General features: G+C 41.7%; 1 protein-coding gene and 1 pseudogene across 8 annotated transcripts in view; both read right to left on the bottom strand.

The window, feature by feature from the left end:
• CRCP (CGRP receptor component) overlaps positions 1-13,161 on the bottom strand; it is a 70,251-nt gene that overhangs the window by 38,133 nt on the left and 18,957 nt on the right. For all 8 annotated transcript variants that reach the window (XM_026017488.2, XM_072752762.1, XM_072752761.1 and 5 more), the window contains one exon: positions 1,498-1,555. In XM_026017488.2, coding sequence (XP_025873273.1) covers positions 1,498-1,555 — 58 coding nt within the window. The remainder of the gene's footprint in view (positions 1-1,497; positions 1,556-13,161) is intronic.
• On the bottom strand, positions 5,526-6,304 carry LOC112934107 (DAZ-associated protein 2 pseudogene; annotated as a pseudogene).

The raw sequence follows: 13,161 nt of genomic DNA, 5'->3' as shown, positions 1-13,161 counted from the left end.
TCCTGCACAGTTGAATGCATCAGAATAAGGATACCAAAAAAAAAAAAAAAAAAAAAGGAATCTCTATTTACCCCAAAGGCCAGTTCCCCCAGAAAGTCACCCTTTATGGAAGGAATTTTTCTAATTTAATTTTGGGTGCATTTTGAAGGACAGGAAAACATTAGGAGGACAATAAAAGTTTTAGTCAAAAATTAAATGCCCCATGACCCTTTTATTTATTTATTATTATTTTTTAAGGTTTTTATTTATTTATTCATGAGAGAGATAGAGAGGCAGAGACACAGACAGAGGGAGAGGCAGGCTCCCTGTGGGGAGTTTGATGCGGGACTTGATCCCGGAACTCCGGGATCATGACCTGAGCCGAAGGCAGATGCTCAACCACTGAGCCACCCAGACGTCCCTCCATGAACCTTTTACAAAGGTTCTTTTTAAAGAAACTCTAAACATCATAAGTATTTTTGGCTGCTTTCTTCCACACTTTCTGAGAGAAATTTGACAAAGGATATGTACTTCTAAAACTGACTTTGCAAACTCCTTTTTTCTCATTTTGTTAATTCTCTAATCAGTTTTTTTTTTATTGACAATTAAATGGCCTGCCTGGTATTTAGAGCTTCACGGTGTTCCCAGGACACCAACACAGTAACCACACAGATTTTCTCACTGGGCCTCAGCTTCACATTCTCCTTAGACCATGTATAGCTTTTACTCTGGCTGTCTTGCACAATTCTAAAGCTTTATACTGTGACTGCTGTGTAGACTGTGCAAGTGATGAGGATCCATGGAATGGTCATATGCAGGGAAACAAGATGATCAAGTTTGTGGTCTGAGAAAGTGAACTCTGACAGCGGTGCAGAAGGTGGACTGGAGGGGCCAGCCTGAGGCAGGGATGATGAGAGGACAACCACGAGAGCTGCACTGAGAAAAGACAGAAATTAACACAGTGTGACAGGGAGAGGAGAGAGAACAGGGGAAGACACAAGCAACAGAACCTGGGGACTAAGTGCATGTGAGATCAAAGAAGAGAATGACTTCCAGGTTTCTGGCTTGAGAGACTGGGCCAGGAGGCTGACAGAAAGAGCATGTGGGGAAGTACACTTGTGCTCCGTGAACCAAGAACAGAAACAGGAAGAACAGGGTTGAAGGGTGGGAGTCAGGGAGGAGAAATTCTGCCAGAGTCATGGTGAGTCTCTTGTTTTTCTGCAACATCTGGTTGGCAATAACCCCTACAGGAAAGCAATGACCAGGATAGGGTGGGACATCAGGGGAGACAAAGAGTGCTGCGATGCAGGCCCAAACCCTAAGGAAGGAACAAAATTTCCCCAGTCTACTTTCATTAAGTCCATACTAACTAGGATCCAATTGGTGAGGTCTCCTTTCACTTATAAAATGGGGCAGGCGGGCAGTCTTTTCAGGAAATGGCAGTTCCAGCCTTCATCACCCTTTCTCCCTCTCAGACCCAGAAACCACTCCCCTCATATTCGGGCCTCCTTCACTCACCAGCTGGATCTCAACAGCAGTCATAGGCCTGTGATTCAGCAGCTGAAGCTTCTCAGCTCTGTCAAATGAAAGTACAAAAGCATTTAAAACTCTTATTCCCTTCAGAATCTTGAGTCTTGACCAAGCTGTTCAGAGAACACGGTGTCAGATAACAAATGGGAAAACTGCTTGGAAAGTGGCCCTCAGTTTCTTCAACTATAAAAGGGAGAATGAGAATCAAAGAGCCCACATCAGAGACTCTTGAGAGGGTACAAATGTGTATTAGAATAAAAAAAACAACTGATGTATGGATTAAAAGAAATGTAACAAATAGAAGAGGTGCAGTTTTAATCAATTTTATCTGGAAAATATGAAGAAAATAACATTTTCTTAATCCAAAAGATTAATAAAATAATCTTGGTTGGTTGGTATCACTTAGAAATGGCAGAGAATTCCTTTTTGAGATTAATATTAAATGTCAGATTTTGACTTGTTATATCAGAAACAAAAACCAGGACTAGAGGGGGGTAGGGGTTAATGCACAGAAGTATAAGGCACAGTCCTCTGCCCACAAAGTTTACAAGCCAGTTGGGGAAAGAAGACAAATACAAGAAATTTTAACAAACATGTAAGTAACTGTTGAAGATAATAATTATCACCTGTCACAAGGTAATATCTAGCTCATTTCTAAAGGAGTGGTTGAAATGTGTGGACTCTTTTTTTTTTTTAATTTTTTTTTTTTTAATTTTTTATTTATTTATGATAGTCACAGAGAGAGAGAGAGAGGCAGAGACACAGGCGGAGGGAGAATGTGTGGACTCTTGAAGGAGAAAAAAGAACAGCTTCAGTTACTACCCCTGTGCAGGTGACAATTTCTAAGTTTCCCTCTCAATCTGACCCAGAAGCTCCAGATTCATCTTTCGGATCAACTCAGTAAATATTTATTGAACTTTAAAGACATTCTGAAATAAACAGATGACTGAGCCACAGGCCCACAGCCGCCTTTGGAGAAACAGCATATTAGCCAGCCTCCCTCTGCCTCGGTCTCGCCATCTGTATAACAGCAATCATAATAGAACTTAATATTTCATCAGGGGGTTAAGGAGGGATGAACATCTTTCTGTTTATAGTGCCAGCAGCTACCATTTATTGCTTCTTCCCATATGGCAAGCACATTGAACCCTCAGACTTAATCGATGCTGAGATGGTAAATAACTTGCCCAAGGGTTACACAGCTAGTAAATGGAGAGTTGGGACTCAGTCATCAACGCTCATGTTCTTAACCATCTGCTTCTAGTATTCGGTATTCAAAATGATGACTGTCACAGCAATTTCTCCATAAATGGAAGTCATTAGTAAGGCACTTGTAGTGAAGTTCTACTCCTTCTTCATAATGCTGCAAACATTTACTCTAGACTCAAAGATGACTTCACTGAGGAGGAAACCTTTGCACTGGGCCCTGAAGAGTTTTCTAGACAAAACAATGGGAGCAATGGACAGTCAGGGCAGGAACAGCATAAGTAAACTGCAAGAACAAAAATTATGGAGTTTTAGGAAATGGCTGCATAAAAGGCTGTGAGACATGAAGCTGAGTCCTTAGGACAAGACCACACAGGGCTCCAACTAACAAAAGGCTGGATGTGACTCTGTGTACACTGGAAAGTAACCAAGGAACGGAGTGATATGCTGAGGTGAGAAAAAACAAGGCCGTGAACCTGGGTAGCAGCAGGGCTGGCAATGAGAGGCTGGACATGTGAAAGGTCAACCTCAGGTATAGGTAACAGGACCTGACAACAGCCTTGGTTGGGTGGGGACAGGGAGAAGAGAAGAGTCAGGGTTTAGTGTCAGGTTTTTAGTCTGTTTGGGAAAAATCTATTACTTGAAATCTGATGAGTTTGTGGTGCTTTTGGGACAATGAAGAGGTCTCTGTTCAGCCATTCATCTAGTTCTAGTTCTAGTGTGGTCTAGAACTAAAGAAAAAGACCAGAGCTGGATGTACTAGCAAGGAGTGATACAAAACCATGGGAGTGGATATCACAGTCCAGAGACCAACTACAGAGTAAGTGGAGACACAAGACAGGGCACCATAAAACATCTCCAGTTAAGGGTCTGGGAGAGAAGGTGGCAAAGGAGGAAGAAAGAGAGGCAAAGAAAACCTGAGACCTGAGAGAGTGATGTTAGGGAAACCAAGGGAGGAAAAGCTCTGGGAAAAGGGCAGGAGCAACAACATCACATGCTGAAGAGGGGAAAGCAGACTGACAGTATAGAAGTAACCAGATCTGCCAACAAAGAGGGCACTGGTGGCCTGTGCAATAGTTTGGTGGAACAACAGTGATGGTCACAACTGGACTGTAGGGACTGAGGATTAACTGTAGAGAAAATAATCTTTTTTTTCCCTTTGGTAATGCAGTGTTACCACTTTTTTAAAATTTTCAAAACAATCTTTATTCTACATTTTGAGAATTAAAAAATTCATCAGCAAAGTGTGTCACCAAAAAAAAAAAAAAAAAAAAAAAAAGTGTGCCACAGTGCAAAGAGAAACCTACAACACAGAATCTCCATAATAATCAATGGTATAACCAAACATCACATGTACACAACACATTTAGATGAACTGAAATTATAACATAAAATAAAACCCAATTTCTGAAAACAAAAATCAAGGTATTAAGGATCTCCAAACATTCTTAACTCTAATGAGATTTCACTGGACTCAAGTCACTTGGAAGTGAGGCATTCACAATATGACTCCATTAACCCAGCTTAGGAATTCTTGGGAGACATGAATGGCTGTGGCAGGCAGGTTGACAACAAATGGCAACCAAATTTTGATCAGAAAATTCCCCTCTGGGATCCCTGGGTGGCGCAGCGGTTTGGCGCCTGCCTTTGGCCCAGGGCGCGATCCTGGAGACCCGGGATCGAATCCCACGTCGGGCTCCCGGTGCATGGAGCCTGCTTCTCCCTCTGCCTGTGTCTCTGGCTCTGTCTCTGCCTGTGTCTCTGGCTCTGTCTCTCCTTCTATCTCTCAAGAATAAATAATAAATAAAATCTTTAAAAAAAAAAAAAAAAAAAAGAAAGAAAATTCCCCTCTGAAATTTGGCTCTAAAGTTATCAGGCTTTTGAAAGACATCCTCCTCACCGCCCCAGATTTTAAACAAACTCGTTTTCAGTACAGTTTGTATTGATGTTCTTTGTCTGGATGAACCTCAGTTTTTCTGGCATTAAAGCAAATTTAGGTTTGGTTCATGTGTGATGAAAAAAACCTGTGAGAGGAGGGTATAAGAGGCAGGTGTGAAAGCTGAAGTAATGGGGTCTGTGCTTGGGGCACAGAACGGGTTTCAGAAGATTCTTGTTAAAAAGACAAGTTAAAAGCACAAGGGGAGATGTCCAAGGAGAGGAGGAGGTTATTAGTCTGATTGGTCTCTGGCCTGCAACTCTGTTTCAACAGGGACTGGCAGGAGGGAATGGAAGACAAGGTTTGAGGATGGATATGGGGCAAAGGATAGAAAAGCAAAGTCAGACAACTGAAGTGTTTCATTTATGACATATACTATAAATCAAAGACTTAAAGGAGACTAAAGACCAGTATGGTACAGTATAATTCCAGAGGAATTTAAGGACGATCCTTAGGGCTGCTTTGTCTACTTTATTTTATGAATGGCTACCTCCCCTACACCAAAATGCTTCAGGGAGATTCTGCTACTGTAATATGGTTTCTATTTTTTTTTTTTTTAAAGATTTTTATTTGAGAGAGTGAGTGAGTGGGAGAGAGAGCAAGCATGAATGAGGGAGGAGCAGAGGGAGAGGGAGCAGATTCCCCTCTGAGCAGGGAGCCCAGTGCAGAACTCAATCCTAAGACCCTGAGATCATGACCAAGCCCGAAGTAGATACTTGACCGACTGAGCTACCCAGGTGCCCCTATAATGTAGTTTCTTATTAAATCTGAAAAGTGTCCAAAAGTTTCAGCACCGGAAAGACACCACAACACGTGTCTGAAGTGAAATGAGAGGCTAACAGGACTAAAGCAGCTGAACTGTGATAGTGCCAAAGGTACCTGATGTCCTTCCCAGCACACTGGTGGCCTACTTCCTCACCAGATGCTGGAGTCACCATCTAAGCCACCCACGAAGAGGTTTCCCTTTCACTGAGTTCTGAGGACACTGGCTCCCTGTGAGGCTCCAAGCTGAGCAGCACTGGGAAGGAATCCTGGATGTGGAGGAGGAATGCTGCCAGCAGCGGCCCCAGCTCTGAACCTCCTACCTGCAAAATACCCACCTTCCACCAGCACTGTTGAACCAGGTGGACAGGTGGGACCAAGTGGATCAAAGCCATAGGGATTATGGACTCTAAAGGGCCAAAAGCCACAGTCTGGGCCCTGGGAAGATACAGTGAGGTGCCAGGAAAAGCAGCTGACGTGGTAGCGACTGTGGCTGCCCAAGGCTGCACAAAGCTCCAATAAGAGCTCTGAGTAGGCAGACGGAGGGAGCATCAGTACAGAAGGAGCCTGAGAAGTCACAAGATCTGCAGGTGGACTGGATTCCCACAAGGCTGCACAGGACAGATCTGTGTTTGATACTGACCTTTGCTGTTCACAGTAGTTATGGGTCTGGTTCCTCTCAGCATCACAGACCAAAATAATCTCTTGAAGGAAAAGAGAAGGCAAGGAGCAACTACAGCCTGAGGAGGGGAGGTTCTGGAGGGACCCTGGAGCATGTCTGCCAGTTAAGGAAATAAGCACGAGGAAAGAGTATAATTGAAGGGGAGAAAGGGAAAAAGACCCTCAGAAAAACAAAAGTCCAAAGTTTCAGCAAAGGGGCTCATATTCCACAGAGGCCACAGCAATGTGGGGGAGAAACCATATTTGAGGGGATCTGAAAGGAAAAAGCTCATTTTGGATAATTTTCTCAGTTAAGCAGAAGTGAAGTTACCATCTGAGAGGTTATGATGGGACCAAGAATAAAACCAGCAAGTAGTTTTTGTTTGAGAGAGAAAAGAGCACAGGAGCACAAGCAGGGGGCAGGGCAGAAGGGCAGAGGGAGAGGGAGAAGCAGACTCCCCACTGAGTGAGGAGCCCCACAACACTGGGCTCAATCCCAGGACCCTGAGATCATGACCCGAGCCAAAGTCAGATGCTTAACTGACTGAACCACACAGATGCCCCCAAAGTTTTAAAAACCCAACTGAAAAAAAAAAAAAAACCCAACTGAGCTGAAAAATATGAACCGCATTCTAAATAAAATTATTTATTTTGACCGTCATTACCCAACAGAATAAAGAACAGAAAGAGAGCAGGAACAGAGAAAAAGTAGAGCTAAATAAATGAGCATCTCTGCTCAAATCAATCAAAGCAATGGAATCCAGTTCATCGACTGGTCATTATCAAGCTAGGTTCTGAACTGCTGGAAATGTTCCTATAGTTACACAAAAGGATCTTGTAAGTCAACTAGCAACAAAAACACTCACAGCTGCTCCATGAAAAAGCTGACTTGGAGTCAAACCAAACAAGCAAGTTCTCTGCTCCGACATTCAAGGAGCTGAGCACTGCAGGAGCAAAATCACAGACCCACACTGACTGCAGGCTCTGGTTTGAGGGTCCACAGGTTATACACATTCCCCTCACTTCATAACTAAGCCTGTTTTTATTGTCCCTACTTTCATCCTTTTCATTTTTCAACTCATTACACTTTAGCTCGTGCCCCAACTGATCACTAAAACTGTTCTTGCCAGAGGGCTCTATGCCTCCACACAGACAACTCTAGTGGATGCTTCCCTGTCTTCTTTTACCTGTCTCTGTGATATCTGACATTGTTGATCATTCTCTCCTTAAGACTATCTACCTTTATGGCTTCTTTTTTTTTTTTTTTTCTTTATGGCTTCTACACAGCATTCTTTAATGATTCTCTTATCTGATGAGTCCTTCATCTCTTTCTAGTTTTTTTTTTTTCTTTTAAGATGTTATTTATTTATTCATGAGAGACAATAGAGAGAGAGAGAGAGAGAGGCAGAGACACAGGCAGGGTAAGAAGCAGGCTCCATGTAGGAAGCCTGAGGTGGTACTCAATCTCGGGACTCCAGGGTCACACTCCGGGCCAAAGGCAGGCGCTCAACTGCTGAGGTACCCAGGCATCTCAGATTATTTCTTTCAAGATATCCATCCCCTTCTCACCATTTCTATAAGCCACAATTTTTCTTGGTTAGAGGACAATGACCTCTATTCTCAGAGGTACCTGAAATAAAGTACTTTTATTTATTTTTATTTTTTAATTTATTCATGAGAGAGAGAGAGAGAAAGAGAGAGAGGCAGAGAGAGAGAGAGAGAGAGAGAGAGAGGCAAAGACACAGGCAGAGGGAGAAACAGGCTCCATGCAGGTAGCCTGATGTGGGACTCGATCCCGGGACTCTAGGACCACACCCTGGGCCAAAGGCAGGCACTAAACCGCTGAGCCATCCAGGGATCCCCAATAAAGTACTTTTAAAAGATAAAAATCTGGGGATCCCTGGGTGGCGCAGCGGTTTGGCGCCTGCCTTTGGCCCAGGGCACGATCCTGGAGACCCGGGATCGAATCCCACATCAGGCTCCCGGTGCATGGAGCCTGCTTCTCCCTCTGCCTGTGTCTCTGCCTCTCTCTCTCTCTATGACTATCATAAATAAATAAAAATTAAAAAAAATAATTTAAAAAAGAAAAAAAAAAGATAAAAATCTGGCTGCCTCATTATCCTGCTTGTAATCTTCTACCAGGATTTTGGTATGAACTTGAATTCCTTAGTCTCCAGAATCCAATCTGATATTTCCAATCCTCTAGGTTCATATGCCTTTGCTTTCCCTAAGCACTCATATCCCGATTAAATGAAACTAAACATTGCACAGAAAAGCATCAGACTACTTCTTGATTCTGTGCCTTTGCACATCATGTTCTTTCTGCTTTGAAGAACTAACTGACCTGCACCTGGCTGACTCTTCCTTTATATTAAAACCCAGTGTCACCTCCCAGAGACAAAATAATATACTCAAATTCCAACACTTTAGTGTCTCTCTACCATGTCCCTCCTACCATAGCACTTACACTGTATTCATCTTTGTATCTCTCAAACAGACAAAGCTGGAGGATAAGTCAAAGAAAGAGCTAGGGCAGGACTGACTTTCAAGAAAAGTGCAAAGAAGAGACAACTGCAGAACACTGGGGAGACCTGGGGCAAGAGTCCATGCTCCCAGAGCAGAGAGACTACCCATAATCCAGATACTAGTGAAATCTGACAACTCATCCATTTCCTCTGGGCTTTGCTGGCCCTAGAAGTATATATCCCAAATATGATGCCAAACCCCAAGAGTAATCTGTGTACAGAAGAGTCCCTTTAGGACTCAAAGTTATTTACAAACCTACCTAAGCTGGGTCTCAAAGACAAGTCCTTCTATTCTGGCAGACATAGCTGTCTGCACATCTTAGGGAACAGGTATCAGGATAAGACCTGGGGCTGTAAGCCAGACTGCAATTCTTAAGAACTAAATGCTTCAAGCAAAAATGATTAAAGAACCAAATGCTTTGAGAAAATAAACTATAGAAAAATATAATAGACTACAGAAAATTAACATAGGACTTAGTGTTAAAGTGACTTTGAGTTGAGTTTCAACACTACCATTTTGCTGAATAAAGCTATGGAGTAAAATAAAACATGGTTTCTATTATACCCTCAAGGATTCTAGCAGTGGAGGTACTTAAGCAAATTATAATAGAGTTCCAGTTTGTACCATGAGAACTAGACCCTTTAAGGGCTATTATCTTGAATCTCCTCTCCCTGAGAGGATGGTAGAGAAAAACTCTCTTGGGGATATGCAGATACAAGGATTAATGAGCACTTCAGCAGTTTCTAATATAAATGTTTATTCATATATATTTATATATATGTTTATTTATATTATATATATTCCTGTCTTATATCACACTGGCTAGCACAAAGATGGTCCAGGTCTGGTATAATGGTAAGCAGCCCCTGGATCATAGGTACTGAGGTCAATGAAAGTCAATGAGCTGCAATGGTTCTCTCTGCCTCAGAGGAGGAGCCAGGCCCCATCTACAGAAAAAGCAGCCTGCCAGCCCCCTCTACTGGTTGTCTGTAGAACACGACTGCCTGCAGCTTTTGCTTCTGGCAGTCACTAACCTATGTAAAAACCCTGGCACAGATCTGTCCTAGAAGTCAACCAGTTAATGAAAAATAGGCACCAACAAGTCACAAAGGAATATACAAATCCTCAATTTAGAATCACACATGGAAAAAAGAAACTTCTCCAAATATTACAATCTGGTTTAAATTTACATAGATTATGGCCAATCATGAATAGGCTTGCAAGAAAATTCTCATTTGTGGGTTTCTTTTCTTTTCTTCCTTTCTTTTTTCTTTTTAAATTTAAACTCTATGCCCAACATGGGGTCTGCTCCCATGACCCCCAAATCAAGAATCTCATGCTCTACTGACTGAGCTAGCCAGATGCCCCATTTTTGAGTTTCTCGAATGGTAGCCAGGGGTATACATGTACACCAGACCAGACACATAGTGAGAAGAGGCCTTAAAAAACTATCAGGACTTGTGTTGTAGATAAGAAATAAATCCCTAAAAGCCAATCTTTCTGCTTATTATAATAACAAAAAGCCCCTAGGACTAAATACAAAAGGAATAACCTGAGGACTGTGAAAAGTATACAAAGGTAGGTGGACTGGAAACTAAAATAAAACTTGAAGAACTAGTTAGTGTGGGGGATAGATGTTTGCTTTCTTTTTTCTCTCACAGCACGGATTCTCAGGCCACAGGAGAGCTATGGCAGTAGCTCCAACAAGCAGCTAAAACTCCAAGAGAAATCCCATCTTTCCAGCCAGAAGATTGGGGAAAGGGGCCCCTGAGACCCAGAAATCTGGATGAAATTTGCAGCTCAACGGCAGCTCCCTAGGGAGCCCCTATCAGCAAGTGTAGCTACAAAGACAATCTTGGTCGTCCAGAGTGCCAAGTAATATCCTTTTTCCCCTTTGCTCTTTATCTCTCCTTGCTTTGCCCCAAGGGTGGTACCAATAACAACTGTACATGTGGCCAACTAAATCTTTGAGAGAGGGATCCCTGGGTGGCGCAGCAGTTTGGTGCCTGCCTTTGGCCCAGGGCGCGATCCTGGAGACCCGGGATCGAATCCGTCGGGCTCCCGGTGCATGGAGCCTGCTTCTCCCTCTGCCTGTGTCTCTGCCTCTCTCTTTCTCTGTGTGACTATCATAAATAAATAAAAATTTAAAAAAAAAATAGAAAAGAAATCAGCGTTGATCTAATAAATAAATAAATAAATAAACAAACAAACAAACAAATAAATAAATCTTTGAGAGAAATCTAGTACTTGTGGCCAAAGAACCAACAGGGGAGGCTCAAGTGGGTCAGAGTTTGGGGGCCATCTCAGAGAAGTGAGCTAGAGACGGGGGATTCTCCTACATCTGAGCATAAATCAGCACAAACCCCAGATTCAGCTTGAGCCATTCATGTGCAGAACAGTCCCAAAACAACAAAAATCATGTCAAACCACCACTCCAGTCTCATTTGCAAAAAACATCCAAAGCAGCAGATCAAAAGTTTTAAAAACTACACTGACATTAAAATCCTTGCCCATGAAGGCAAGAGACTTGAGGTGTGAACCTAACTGGGTTGACTGCTAAAATAAACAACAAAATAAGCAGAGACTTTTAACAGGATCCAGAGTCTAAACACTATAATATTCAAAAGGTCCAGGACATAATTTAAAATTACCTCAATGGAAAGAAAGAATATACAACTCATTCTCAAAGGAAAAAAATATCAAACCTACAATAACCCATATGTTAGAATTATCAAAGATTTTAAAGCAGCTATTATAACAATATTCTTGAAATGGGTGGAATAATTGATGTTCTCAGGAAAGAGGCAGAAATTATAAATAATAAATGGAAATTTTAGAACTAAAAATCATAATGTATGAAATAAATTCACTGGCTGGGCTTATTAACAAAATGAAGATGACAGACAAAAGAGTTTGTGAATTTACAGAGAGATCAATAAAAATTATCGTTTGAACAACAAAGAGGGGGAGGAAAAAGAGAAAAATGAAGAGAGAGGATTCAGGGAAAATGGCAGTGTGGGAAAAACCAGGACTCTGCCTCTCCACCACCTAGACAACTGCCTAGACAACTAGACCTAAATGTAAAATGCAAAATTATAAAAATTCCTAGAAGATAATACAGGAGAAAGCCTAGGTGATCTTGAGTTTGGTGATGACTTTTCAACTACACCACCAAAGGCGCAATCCATGAAAGAAACAGCTGATAAAACTGGACTTCATTAAAATTAAAAACATCTGCTCTGTGAAACACAACATCAAGAAAATGAGAAAATAAACCACAGACTGGGAGAATATATTTATGAAAGGCACAGGATAAAGGACTTATCCAAAATATACGGTAAATTCTTAAAACAGTAAGAAAACAACTCAATTAAAAATGGCCAAAAGACCTGAATGAACACCTCATCAAAGAAGATACATAGGGGCACTTGGGGGGCTCAGTTGGTTAAGTTTCTGTGTTTGGCTTAGTTCAGGGTCCTGGGATCCAGCCCCACATAAGGCTTTCCACTCACTGGGGAGTCTGCCTATCCCTATGCCCATCCCCCCCAACCGTACACACGCTCTCTCTCTCTCAAATAAAATTTTAAAATGAAATACATATGGATGGCAAAGAAGCATGTGAAAAGGAGCTCAACATTATATGTTATTAGGAAAATGCAAATTAAAACAAGATACCATTAAATATTTATTAGAATGGCCAAAATCCAGAACAGTAACATCACCAAATGCTGGTGAGGACTGAAGCCAACAGAGACTCATTCATTGATGGGAGGGATGCAAAATGATACAGCCATTTTAGAAGGCTGTCTGATGGTATCTTAGAAAACTAGACATACTCTTATACTCTTACCATGTGATCCAGCTGGTGTACTTCTTGGTATTTACCCAAAGGAGCTGAAAACTTACAATGACAAAAAAAAAAAAAAAAAAAAAAAAAAAAAAAAAAATCTGAGCACAGATGGTTAAATTAGGTTTTTCTGGTAACTGCCCAAACTTGGAACCACCAAGATGTTCTTTCGTGGATAATGGACAAGCTATGGTATGTTCAGACAATGGAATATTCTTTAGTGCTAAAAAGAAATGAGCTATGAAACCATAAAAAGACACGGAGAAGGCTTAAAATGCATATTACTAAGTGAAAGAAGATAATCTGAAAATGACTACATACCCTATGATTCCAACTACAAGACATTCTGAAGAAGGCAATATGGAGAGGTAAAAAGATAAATGGTTGCCAGGGGTTGTATGTGGGAGGGAAGGATGAAGAGGTGGAGCACAGAGGATTGGATTTGCAGGTCAGTGAAAACACTCTTGTGATACTGCAACAAGTGGATATACATGTTATTACACATTCTTCCAAATCCAAAGAATGTATAACGCTAAGAGTGAACCACAATGTAAACTATGGACTTTGGGTGATAATGATATGTCAATGGAGGTTCACTGATTGCAACATATTTACCAATCTGATGGGGGGATGTTAATAAAGTGGAGGCTGTGCATCTGATGGAGGGGGATATGGGAAATGTCTATATCTTCCCCTTAATTTTGCTGTTAACCTA

The sequence above is a fragment of the Vulpes vulpes genome, chromosome 3, assembly GCF_048418805.1.
Source record: "Vulpes vulpes isolate BD-2025 chromosome 3, VulVul3, whole genome shotgun sequence".
Classification (NCBI taxonomy): domain Eukaryota; kingdom Metazoa; phylum Chordata; class Mammalia; order Carnivora; family Canidae; genus Vulpes; species Vulpes vulpes.
The sequence above is the reverse complement of the archived record's forward strand: the minus strand, read 5'-3'. Positions and strand labels throughout refer to the sequence as shown.